Source organism: Nycticebus coucang, chromosome 4, assembly GCF_027406575.1.
Source record: "Nycticebus coucang isolate mNycCou1 chromosome 4, mNycCou1.pri, whole genome shotgun sequence".
Taxonomy (NCBI): Eukaryota; Metazoa; Chordata; class Mammalia; order Primates; family Lorisidae; genus Nycticebus; species Nycticebus coucang.
In genome coordinates, this window is record NC_069783.1 from 129,978,315 (window position 1) to 129,991,112 (window position 12,798).

Sequence of the window (12,798 nt, forward strand, 5' to 3'; positions counted from 1 at the left end):
AGCCTCCGGAATAGCTGGGACTACAGGCACCTGCCACCACATCCAGATAGTTTTTCTATTTTTATTACAGACAGGGTCTCCCTTTGCTCAGGCTGATCTCAAACTCCTGATCTCAAGTGGTCCTCAAGCAATCATCCTGCCACAGCCCCCCAGAGTGCTAGGATTACAGGCATGAGACACCATGCCTGGCCCTTTCTAGCTATCTGAAGCCATATAATATATTACTGTTAACTATAGCCTCCTACGGTGGTATTTAAAACTAGAACCAAGTCTTCCTATCTAGCTATAATTTTATATCATTTAACAAAAAAATCTCTCTTGGCTCAGCACCCATAGCACAGTGTTTACGGCGCCAGCCACATACACCAAAAGTGGCAGTTTTGAGCCCAGCCTGGGCCAGCTAAACAACAATGACAACAACAACAACAAAAAAAAAGCTGGGCGTTCTGTCAGACACCTGTAATCTCAGCTACTTGGGAGGCAGAGGCAAGAGAATTGCGTAAGCCTAGAGTTTGAGGTTGCTGTGAGCTATGACGCCACGGCACTCTATGGAGGGCAACGAAGGCGCCGGCCCCATATACCAAGGGCAGCGGGTTCAAACCCGGCCCCGGCCAAACTGCAACCAAAAAATAGCCGGGCGTTGTGGCGGGCGCCTGTAGTCCCAGCTACTTGGGAGGCTGAGGCAAGAGAATCGCTTAAGCCCAGGAGTTGGAGGTTGCTGTGAGCTGTGTGAGGCCACAGCACTCTACCCGAGGGCGGTACAGTGAGACTCTGTCTCTACAAAAAAAAAAAAAAAAAAAATCCAAAAACATCTCTCCTTATCCCTCCTTTCCCCTGACCCTTTCCAGCCTCTGGTATCCCTTTGCTTTGCTTTTATTTCTGTGAGATCAACTTCTTTAAGCCTTTGTTAATGGATGTGAATAAGGACATTGGATGTTTCATTTTAATTTTCTGTTCCTGGTTTATTTCACTTCACGCAATGGCCTCCAGCTCACAAATAACAAGATTTCATTTTTTATGGCTAAATAGCACTCCATAGTGTGTAGACACCACATTTGCTTCATTCATTCATGTGTTTGGACACCTAGGTTGGTGCCATGTCTTGGTTATACACGGAAGTGCAGATGTCCCTTTGAGACGTTATCCTTTCCTTGGCTGGGCAATTGCCCAGTCGTGGGACTGCTGGGTTGTATGAGAGCTCTGTTTAGTTTTTTTAAGGAACTTCCATACTGTTCTCCTAGTTTCTGGTGTATAAGAGTTCCCTTTCCTCCACATCCTCCCCAGCATTTATTTATTTATTTTTGTAGAGACAGAGTCTCATTTTATCGCCCTTGGTAGAGTGGGTAGAGTGCCGTGGCATCACACAGCTCACAGCAACCTCCAACTCCTGGGCTTAAGCGATTCTCTTGCCTCAGCCTCCCAAGTAGCTGGGACTACAGGCGCCCGCCACAACGCCTGGCTATTTTTTTGTTGCAATTTGGCCAGTGCTGGGTTTGAACCCGCCATCCTCGGTATATGGAGCCGGTGCCCTACCCACTGAGCCACAGGTGCTGCCCTCAATTTTATTTATATTTGCTTTGATTTTTTTTTTTTTATTGTTCGAGATTCATTGAGGGTACAAAGAATTAGGTTACACTGATTGCAGTTGTTAGGTAAATCTATTTCATTTATTTTTGTTGTTGTTGTTTCCAGTCCATTTCCTTTCTCTGGTTCTGTGTCACCTTCAGGGTCACTGATGTGTCCCCTCTGTCCTCTCCACATTGCCACATTGCTACTGACCCTGCCCACTGACTTTCATTTTGGTTATTAGACTTTAGTTCTGAAATCTGCATCTGTTTCTTCTGTTACTTTGTGGAGACTTTCATTCATTTCATTTGTGTCTAGCATATACATAATGGCTTGGGGTTTTTTTTGTTTCTTTGTTTTGTTTTGTTTTTCTCTTTTTAGACAGAGTCTGACTATGTTGCCCTCAGTAGAGCACTGTGGCGTCACAGCTCACAGCAACCTCCAACTCTTGGGCTTAAGTGATTCTCTTGCCTCAGCCTCCCAATTAGCTGGGACTACAGGCGCCCACCACAACGCCTGTCTATTTTTTATTGTAGTTGTCATCGTTGTTTTAGCTGGCCAGGGCTGGGTTTGAACCCACCACCCTCCGTGTATGTGGCGGGTGCTGTAACCACTGTGCTAAAGGTGCCGAGCCTATAATTGCTTGTTAAAGCAGTTTTATCGGGGCCACCTTAGAATCCTAGATCACTCTGACGTCCGTGTCATCTCCATATTTGTGTCTATTGCTCCTCCTTTTTCCTTTCATTTATTTACTATCTTACTGGTGCTGGGTATGATGAATGAGTTTTCAGCTGGAAGTTGGACAATTTGGTTATTTCTCATACAAGACGCTGGGTCTTGTTTAAATCTCTGTTTTAGCAGGCTTCTTCTGACACCATTCTGGCAGGTGAGGGGGGACACTTCACCGCCAAGTGGAAGTGGAAGCCAGGTTCTGCTTTTCTTGATGCTCAGGACCAAAGGATCCTTGTTCTTGCTTTGTTATTCTCCATTAAGCCTCTATCAATACTGGCTTAAAGGGGACTGGCTTTTTACTTATTCCCACAGGCCTCTATTGGCTCTGTGTGTGTTGAGAGGTTGGCCTATCCCCTCTGGAAAGTGGTGAAAGTCCTTCCCCTACATTAGGCTCCTCTGACATTGCCCTGCTGGGGACTTAGAGGGTGCCCTATTGCCACATTAGGAGTGAAGTCTGGGCTCCCCATTGGTCTCCACTGATACTGTGGTGGGGAGGAGGACCTACTACAACCCAGGTCCCCTCTTGGTCCTCTGACACCACCCTGGGGGGGCGATGGAGCACTTCGTTGCAGCCCGGCAAGGGGAGAAAGTCTAGGGCTCCCCACTTGTGTTTTGCTAGTGAGGGTGGGGTTAGGGCCACAGATTTTGGCTTGAGTAGAGTCGTCAACATCTAAAACATTTCTGTCCGGTCAGTCTGCCTTCGTCCTGATACCCTGGCTAGGGAGAACAGGTTTTTCTTTCTCTGGACTTTGCTTTTGGCTGCATCCATTCATGTTTCTGGGTGTCCAGCTCCTTTAATATGAAGCCTGGGATATATAAGCCAAAATAAAGACAGGCTCGGTGCCTGTAGCCCAGTGGCTAGGACACCAGCCACATACACTGGAGCTGGCGGGCTTGAATCCAGCCTGGGACTGCCAAACAACAATGGCAACAACAACAACAACAACAACAAAAATAGCCAGGTGTTGTGGCGGGCACCTGTAGTCCCAGCTACATGGGAGGCTGAGGCAAGAGAATCACTTAAGCCCGAGAGTTTGATGTGGCTGTGAGCTGTGAAGCCATGGCCCTCTAGCCAGGTTGACAGAGAGGACTCTATCTCCAAAAAAAAGGCAATCCTGGGAACACACTATCATATCATCCATGGGGCTCAAAATCCCTACCCTATCTGCCTTCTAACATTTGGAATCTTCTTATGTTTGTTTTATTTACAATGTCTGAGTTTTTTTTTTTTTTTTAGAGACAGTTTCACTCTGTCGCCCTCCACAGAGTGCCGTGGTGATACACCTCAAAGCAACCTCAGTTCTTGGGCTTAGGTGATTCTCTTGCCTCAGCCTCCCAGTAGCTGGGACTACAGGTGACTGCCACAATGCCTGGCTATTTTTTGTTGCAGTTTGACTGAGGCCGGGCTTGAACCCACTACCCTCGGTATATGGGGCTGGTGCCCTACCCACTGAGACACAGGTGCCGCCCAATGTCTGTGTTTTTATTCATGGGAAGAAATAGGGGAAAGTATATCTATCCGTCTTCTAGGAAGTAGAAATCTATTTTGATGTCGAAAGATACTTTTGGTGGGTGTATAATTTTAAGAAATTTTAAGAAATCTATTTTGATGTTTGAAATATATTTTTGGCAGGTGTACAATTTTTTTATATTTTATTTTATTTATTTTATTTTATTTGTAGAGACAGAGTCTCACTTTACCGCCTTCGGTAGAGTACCATGATGTCACAGGACTCACAGCAACCTCTAGCTCTTGGGCTTCCGCTATTCTCCTGCCTCAGCCTCCCGAGCAGCTGGGACTACAGGTGCCCGCCACAACGCCCAGCTATATTTTAAGTTAAACAGATTTTTTTCCTTGCAGTACTTCAAAGATATTGCTACACAATCTTCTTGCTTTCATTATTTCTGACAAGAAATCTTGTCCTCTTTATCTTTGTTCCGCTGTGTATAATGTTCCTTTTTCCTCTCAATGCTTTCAAGATTTTCTCTTTAGCATTCATTTGAATTCATTCTATGATGAGTACTTTGGTGTAGTTTTCACGTTTCTTGGGCTTGCTTTCACTGAACATTGTGGATGTGCAGGTTGGTAGTTTGCATCAAATTTGGGGAAATTGAAATTTCAAGTGTTCCGGCATTTTTTCAGTTCTGCTCTCGCCACCACTTTTGAGGACTTTAATTACGTGTATATGAAGCTGTCTGAGGTTGTCCCCCAGTTCACGGATACCACATTCCTTTTTTTGGCTCTGTTTTTCTGTTTTGTAGTTTTGCTTCATTTTGGACAGTTTCTCCTCTGTCTTCCATTCACTAGTCACGTATCCCACAAACTCTAATCTGCTGTTAATCTTATCCATCTTGGTCAGAAATGCAAGCCTTCCCTGGCAGTAGACTAGCAGCAGAGAACTATAAGAAAATATAACTTAGAACATATTTTTCTTAGGAAAGTATCTCAAGAATGGAATGGAAGAAAAAGTATCCAATGTACTCAGCCCTACTATGAAATTAATGTACAGCTTTCATATGGAAGCTATAACCCAATTATAACCTAAGAATATGGGGAAAGGGGAAAGGGTGCGGAGGGGAGGGGGGCGGATGGGCGGAGGGAGGGTAATTGGTGGGACCACACCTACGGTGCATTTTACAAGGGTACAAACTTACTAAATGTAGAATATAAATGTCTTAACACAATAACTAAGAAAATGCCAGGAAGGCCATGTTACCAGTTTGATGAAAATATTTCAAATTTTATATAAAACTAGCGCATGGTGCCCCATGATTGCATCAATGTACACAGCTATGATTTATATATATAAATATATACATATTCTTTTTTTTTTTTGTAGAGACAGAGTCTTACTTTACCGCCCTCAGTAGAGTGCCGTGGCATCACACAGCTCACAGCAACCTCCAGCTCTTGGGCTTAAGCGATTCTCCTGCCTCAGCCTCCCGAGCAGCTGGGACTACAGGCGCCCGCCACCAGGCCCGGCTGTTTTTTGGTTGCAGTTTGGCCGGGGCTGCGTTTGAACCCACCACCACCCTCGGCATATGGGGCTGGCGCCCTACTCACTGAGCCACAGGCGCCGCCCCATATTCTTTATATACATATATAAAGAAAATATAACTTAATCTGTATCTTCTAAAACTGGAAGGAACTTTTGGTGGTTAAAAAATGAAGATAGATGCTGGGCACAGTGGCTCACTCCTGTAATCTTAGTGCTCTGGGAGGCCAAGGTAGGTAGATTGAGCTCAGGTGTTCAAGACCAGCCTGAGCAAGAGTGAGACCCCGTCTCTACTAAGAAAATGAAAAACTGAGGCAAGAGGATCACTTGAGCTCAAGAGTTTGAGGTTGCTGTGAGCTAGGACGATGCCACTGCACTCTACCAAGGGTGACAAAGTGAGATTCCATCTCAAAAAAAGAAAAAAGATAGAAACCAGAGAAAGCCTTAATAGATTCAAATATTCAAAATTTAAATTTACATAATATCCTAAAAACATTGCCAACAATTTGCCTGGCTCAGTGGCACATGCCCGTAGTCCCAGCTACTCAGGAGACTGAGGTGGGAGGATTAAGAGACTCGAGATCAGCCTGGGCTCCACAGAGAGACCCTATCTCAAAATGAAAACAACAACAGTAATGAAACAAATATAAGTAGCATACAGCCAAAGTTATCTGCCACATACATGATCGTAAGTTAACGTTTCTACTGTATAAAGTGAGAAAAAACACCATTGTTCAGAATTTATGTGGGTATACAGACAATTCACCAAAAAGGAAATAAAAATGAAAATACATAATAAAATAGAAAAAATTGTCATTATTATCCAAAAATGCAAATTAAAAATAAGATACCAATTTCCACCTATCCAATTAGTAAACTTTTACTTATTTATTTATTTATTTTGAGACAGAGCCTCAAGCTTTTACCCTGGGTAGAATGTTGTGGCATCACTGCTCACAGCAACCTCCAACCCCTGGGCTCAAGCAATTCTCCTGCCTCAGCCTCCCAAGTAGCTGGACTACAGGCGCCCGCCACAACGCCTGGCTAGTTTTTGGTTGCAGCTGTCGTTGTTTGGCGGGCCCAGGCTGGATTCGAACCCCCCAGCTCAGGTGTATGTGGCTGATGCCTTAGCCGCTTGAGCCACAGGCACCCAGCCCCAATTAGTAAACTTTTAAACCTGTGGATGCCTGTTGTGGGCGCAGGCAGTGAGAATGTGCAGTTAGCTAAGGGATCCAAGTGACACAACCTAAGGAAATCTTTCAAAATGCCAAGGGGCATGAATAATGACATTTGTAACAGTATTATTTATAATAGAGAAATTTATCATTTACAAAACTAAGCCTTGAGGGATAGAATATTATCAGAATAATTACGTCGCTGGCCACACTTCAGCATCTACCTTGGACCAGAAAGGGCTTTCCACTAAGCCCTTTAATGTCCCTTTGATGTCCAGCCCATCCTCATCCGCATTTCACAGAACCTCAGAACAAAGTACCCACTCCCATGCTCTGCCCCGGTGAGCAGTGGGGACAGATTCCAGGGGCAGCTGTAAACAGTTGTAATCCTGAGGGTGTTCTTTACCAAGTAGGAAGGTGTTCAGCACATGATGTGGAGAGGAAAAGGAGGATCCAGAATCACTCTATGATTTTAAGTGTAAAAGTGTATAAAATTGTTGCAAAATGCAGCAGGCAGAGAAAGAAAGAGTGGGGGAAGGAAGGCGATCGAGGTGACAGGGAGCAGGCCTGAGGGCAGAGGTGGCGGAGGGCTGCTCCCCGCCCCTGGGGGCACTGTTGCCCTTTTATGAGGGCTGTAACAGAACTCCCCGGGGCTCCTGGGGGGCTCTGGACTAAGCAGAGACCAGAAATATGGTCCAATGTGATCCTTGAAAGAGCAAGGAGGCTATAGGATCCCAGGGCTCTGCCTACCTGAGCTCTCTGCCACATACTTCCCTGCCCACTAGAGAAGTTAAAGCCATAGTGGTCTACGATTTTGACAGCCAGCCAGCAACACCCACTCAGAGAGATGGGCCTGAGGTCAAATGAGATGTGAAGGTTGAGGGGGCTAGGGAGGAGGCCTCAGGACCCAGAGAGTGCTTGGCACTGGCAAGAGGGCCCTGAGACTGGTGTCGGCCTTCCTTGAAACCTCATAGCCTCCACCACCTGAAGGTGGAGGGTGGGGGAAACTAGGGCTGAGAGGTCAGCTTGCTGGCCCAGAAGGTTCTGTGCATGTATGAGTGAGTCCGGCTCCATACCTGCTCTTTTTATTTTTTATTTTTTTTACGTTTTTGAGACAGAGTCGCACTATGTCGTCCTCACAGCTCACAGCAACCTCAAACTCTTGGGCTTAAGCGATTCTCTTGCCTCAGCCTCCCAAGTAGCTGGGACTGCAGGTGCCCATCACAACACCTGGCTATTTTTTGGCTGTAGTTGTCCTTGTTGTTTGGCAGGCCCAGGCTGGTTGAACCTGCCAGCTCCAGCGTTATGTGGCTGGTGGCCTAGCTGCTGAGCTACAGGCACCAAGCCTCCGTACCTGCTCTCAACCACTCTGGTGCTCATCACTGAACCACCGTCACCCGCACCCCCTCCCTTATGGGGGGCACCTTAGGCGGTTGTCAGTGACTCAGGATGATGCAAATTGCTGATGCCCGGCCTGCCGGGGCACGGGGCCATGCTCTCTGCAAACATCTGCCGAACTGAAAGAAAACATCCTTGAGTGTTTCTAAGCTGAGAGAAGAAGTGTTGTCCTTCACTCCCCTAGAATGAAATCTGGTTGGAGCTTCCCAAACCCCTGGCCCCAGGAATCAGGAGCCTAAATTTAGAGTGTCTGTGGAAGGTCACCGGATCATCCTGGGGCAGGGTCAGCTAGCAGCTGCTCAAGATAAACTTGGTTTTCTGCGGACTCAGGCCTTTCTGTCACACAATTAATGAGATCCTGCCGTACTTCCCTTGGGAAGCAGAACAATAGCTGTGGGTGAGCAGGTGGCCTTGGCCAGCGCTCTGCCTCAAGGGCCCCTCACCAGAAATGAGGGATTCACATCCCTGCCCAGCCAGGACACCTCTGACCTTGGTCTGCAGGCCCTGGCCCACTTCAGGGCTCCAGCCACACCAGCCCCTCAGACGTGGACCTCTTTCCCACCTCTGAGATTTTACACTGGCCACGGCTTCTGCTCTGCTTGGGAGCTCTTCCCTGGATTCTTGCTGAACTGTCACTTCCTCAAGAGGGGCTTTCATCACTCTTTTCTGCCCATTTATTGGTAGGCAGGTTACTCTCAGCTCTGCAAGGGCAGGAGCTCCCTGTGCTGTGTACTCTGCTTGGGGACAGTGCTTGACAAGCAGAAGGAAGTCTGTGAGTGTCAGGAAGGGTGCCCCTTCTGGGCTGGGCCACTTGGAGCCCACCCTCCATCTGGGATGAGTTTGGGGGTGGGGGTGGGGAAGTGTCACCCCCCGCTGCCCCATCTGGGCCTCTCTGCAGTGACGTGGCTGCACTGAAGGCTGAGCCCATGGCCTGCATGGCGTTGTCATCTAGCAATCAGATTGTGATGGGTAGAGCCTGAGGCTCTTCTGTGGGGTCCCAGAAACACTGTGAGGCTGTCATCGAAGAGCTATGAGCTCGCTGGGGCCACCCTCAGGTGACAGCTAAGCTGAGAATAGACTAAAGTGGTGGAGAAAAGGATACACAAGAGGTGAAGAGGGAGAGCCTGGGACTGGCTGCCGTCCCACCTTGTCTGGCCAGGTGCAGGAAGCCTCCATCTGGGGCAGGTGCTACTGTGTTAAGGCTTATTCCTAGAAACCAGTGAGGAAAGCAAGACAGCAGGGGCACTGCAGGCAGAGGAGGCTGTCGGTGAGAGACAGGCCAGTTAGAGAAAGGTGAACCCGGCAAGCACAGGGAGCATTGTCAGGGTCATGCTGAGTCTAGTGGCTGGACTGGGCAGTCCCAGTGCAGGCAGATGCACATTGGTCTGGGCTGCTTTGGGAGTCAGTTCTTTGTCCACGGGCAACACAAGCCTTGAAGGGTTTTAGGTGTAACCAAGGAGAGGGGAGAGGCAGAGGTAAGGGGAGAGGTGTAACCTTGGAGGGTTTAGGGTGTAACCAAGGAGAGGGGTCCATGGTGGTGGTGGTGGTGCGGTTGGGCAGTGGGCAAGAGTGGAGCCTAGTTGACCTGAGGAGGCTGCAGCAGTTATCCTGGGAAGATGGTGGCATGGAAGGTGGGGACCTTGGGAATGCCCCTGGACTTGGGCCAGGGTGGAGCAGGATTAAAAGTGTGGATCTGCAGGGTCCCTGGAATAGACAGGGGAGGGGACAGATCTGCAGCAGGAGGAAGACAGCAAGTGAGCTGGTGGCTGGGAGGAGACAGAAGCCCTGGGAGTCCTAGCCATAGGGGACAGCGGGTGGGGTAAGACTGCCCTTCCAGCCTCAGGCCCAGCAGACCTCCCCATGCTGGATGACCCAGGTACTAGCATTTACCTCCCTCAGAGCCATCTGAAGAGGGAGAAGGGATTGGACCCAGGAAGGGAGATTTATCAAAGCCCCATGGCTGTGATGGGCCTGGCTATGTTTTCTCCATGGAGCTGAGCATTTTGGTCAAATAAAAGGGCTAGTGTTCAGTGCTTCAGTGTCCAGGGCTGGGAGAACAGACTGGGCTGCAAGCAGAGGGGCTGTGCCCCCATGGGTTTGTGGGCCTCAGGGCCTGGTGCTCCCCACTTGAGCCTCAGGGGGGCTGGAGTGTCCACCCCAGTGGACCTTTCGAGAAATGGCTGGGCCATTGTGCAGAAGAATGCCCGGAAATCCCGCGCCTCCCTCCTCCAGCAAGGCTGGGGGCTCTTCCTCCTGGCCAGGAAACTCCAAGTAGGCTTCCGGAGGGTGGCCTCGGGCCTGGGGTGCCAGGGGCACAGCCCCTCCACGTCCCTTTGTGTCTCTCCCCAGGGCCAGAGCGGCGACCAAGCCCAGGGCCAGAGCGGCGACCAAGCCCAGGGCCACCGCTGCCCCTGGGAGCACAGCCCGTGTGATGCTCACTGGGAGACCTCCCGAAGTGGTGTCCCCTGAGTTTCCCCCACCCCAGGAGGATGGGGGGGGGGTAGCACAGCAGGAAGAGGAGACCTCAGAAGGCTGAGAGCTCTGGAAAGCCCTGCTGCGTGTCTCCAGGCAGTGGAAGGGCCTCTGTGCTGGGCTGAGGCTCCAGGGAGGCGGTGAATGTGTGGGCAGTGAGGCTGGGCCCCTGGACTTGATCCCGCATGCCTGGCACGGGGCGGGAGGGACAATGCCGGGGCTGGGAGTGAGAGCACGGGAAGGGATTCCACCGTGGGCTTCTTGGAGGGAGGCCCAGCTGTGTGTGTCCACCCCGGGAGCAGCGACCCGGAGAGCGTCCCAGGCAGGCCTTCCAGCGTTGGCGATGGGGTGGGGGCTCCCGCAGACCTTGGTTGAATGGAGCTGGTCAAGCCGGAAAGGGCATCAGGCCCAGTCGGGATTTGGGGGTGATGGAAGTGGTGCAGGCCTGGCAAGCGAGGGTGGCTGAAGGGGCGAAGTGCCCCAGGCCAACCGGGACACGCTCAGCTGCGACCTGGATGACTGCGGGTGGGGTCGGGGCGGTGGCTGCGCAGGGAGCAGTCCAGCGCCTCAGCTACCCGCCCCCCACGCCCCCCAGCTGTTGTTCCCCCAACCGCGACTGCCGGGGAGTTTATGATTGGCTGTGGGACGACGGGCCGCGCGCGCATTGGTGCTTCGGGCAGGGTGGCTGAGCCCGGGCGGGTAGACTCCGCCCCCGAGCCTTCAAAAGGGGAGACCCGGGAGCGCCGGCAGACCCGAGGCGGCGCCACGACTTGCGGGGTTAGCGGACGGCTGGAGGGGAGCGCAAAGGAACCGGCCCGCGCCGGCCGCCGAGCCGCACCGGCCCAGGCAGCGCCGCGCCCGCCGGAGGCCGTCGGGCACGCGTCTAGCCTCCAGCCATGGGGTCGGCCGCGTTGGAGATCATGGGCCTGGTGCTGTGCCTGGTGGGCTGGGTGGGCCTGATCCTGGCGTGCGGGCTGCCCATGTGGCAGGTGACCGCCTTCCTGGACCACAACATCGTGACGGCGCAGACCACCTGGAAGGGGCTGTGGATGTCGTGTGTGGTGCAGAGCACGGGTCACATGCAGTGCAAGGTGTACGACTCGGTGCTGGCGCTGAGCACCGAGGTGCAGGCGGCGCGGGCGCTCACCGTGGGCGCCGTGCTGCTGGCGCTCGTGGCGCTCTTCGTGACCCTGGCCGGAGCGCAGTGCACCACCTGCGTGCCCGCGGGCCCGGCCAAGGCGCGCGTGGCCCTGACGGGTGGCGCGCTCTACGCGCTGTGCGGGCTGCTGGCGCTCGTGCCGCTTTGCTGGTTCGCCAACATCGTGGTGCGCGAGTTCTACGACCCGACCGTCCCCGTGTCGCAGAAGTACGAGCTGGGCGCGGCGCTGTACATCGGCTGGGCGGCCTCGGCGCTGCTCATGTGCGGGGGCGGCCTCGTGTGCTGCGGCGCCTGGGTCTGCGCCGGCCGCCCCGACTTCAGCTTCCCGGTCAAGTACTCGGCGCCGCGGCGGCCCACGGCCAGCGGCGACTACGACAAGAAGAACTACGTCTGAGGGCGCGGGGCACGGGCTGGGCCCATCCCGCCAGCCACGTCCGCGAGCCGTCGGGCCGGCCTGGGGACCCCGCGCGGACAGCGGCCTCGGCCGCGTGGCACCGCGCACAGGCTCCGCGGGACTCCCGGCTGCGCGCACGGCCGCTGCCCGTGGGCCGGCTCCTGCGGGCGCCCGCAGCCCGGTCTCTCCCGCCCGGACAGACGACGCGCCCTTGGGAGGACCTGATTCGTTTTCCTTCTCTGGGTGCGTGCTGGAATTCATCGGCAGAGCGGGCATCAGACTGAAGGCGCTGCTTCCTCCCTGGCGCTGGGGGGCGGGGGTGGTGGTCTTGGCAACTGACTCCCCGGGGGCCTCCAGCGGAGTCCAGAGGTGCATCCCCCCAGGCTGAGGGCTGTGCGCAGCCGCTGTTACCCTGTCAGGGTCCTGTGCTGATGGACCCGGACTGAGCCCAGGACACCAATCTCCCTGTCTCATCCCCAGCAGCTCCCCAGGCAAGGCTTGTGGGTGTCAGAGCGCGGAGCTGGCTGGGGCCCCGCGCTCCTCTGCAGCTTGTGGGGTGGGAGTCGGGAGGTTAAGAATTTGCTTAGTAAATGGTTTGAACACTCTCCCGCCTGTGTCCTGTTCTCTGTCCAGTCACCTCCCATGCCCAGCAGCCTCATTCATCCACCCACCCGCCAGCTCCTCTTGGGCTGACCCCTGTGGCCTTTTCTCCAGTTCCCTCTGCCACCTTCCCACCAGGTGGGACACACAGCCACTGCCACCTGCAATCCAGGAAGGTGAGCTCTGCAGTCAGGCGGTCAGTGCTGAGTCACGGGGCTAGTCTGGGGCAGGGGTGGAGGTAGAGGCAGACCCCAGTGGAGGAGGCAGGACAGGACTCCCAGCCAGAGCCCATGAGTGGGGTTGTGG

At 52.8% G+C, this 12,798-nt stretch overlaps 1 protein-coding gene across 1 annotated transcript; it reads left to right on the forward strand.

Annotated features, from left to right (window-relative positions):
* Positions 1 to 11,090: 11,090 nt before the first annotated feature.
* On the forward strand, positions 11,091 to 12,064 carry CLDN5 (claudin 5). The gene has a single exon (XM_053587506.1). The coding sequence runs from the start codon at positions 11,236 to 11,238 to the stop codon at positions 11,890 to 11,892; it is 657 nt and encodes a 218-aa protein (XP_053443481.1). The 5' UTR covers positions 11,091 to 11,235; the 3' UTR covers positions 11,893 to 12,064.
* The last annotated feature ends 734 nt before the right edge of the window (positions 12,065 to 12,798 follow it).

Bases quoted from the DNA above. Each gene is read 5' to 3' on its own strand.
- CLDN5 (XM_053587506.1), top strand. From the start codon at position 11,236: ATGGGGTCGGCCGCGTTGGAGATCATGGGCCTGGTGCTGTGCCTGGTG.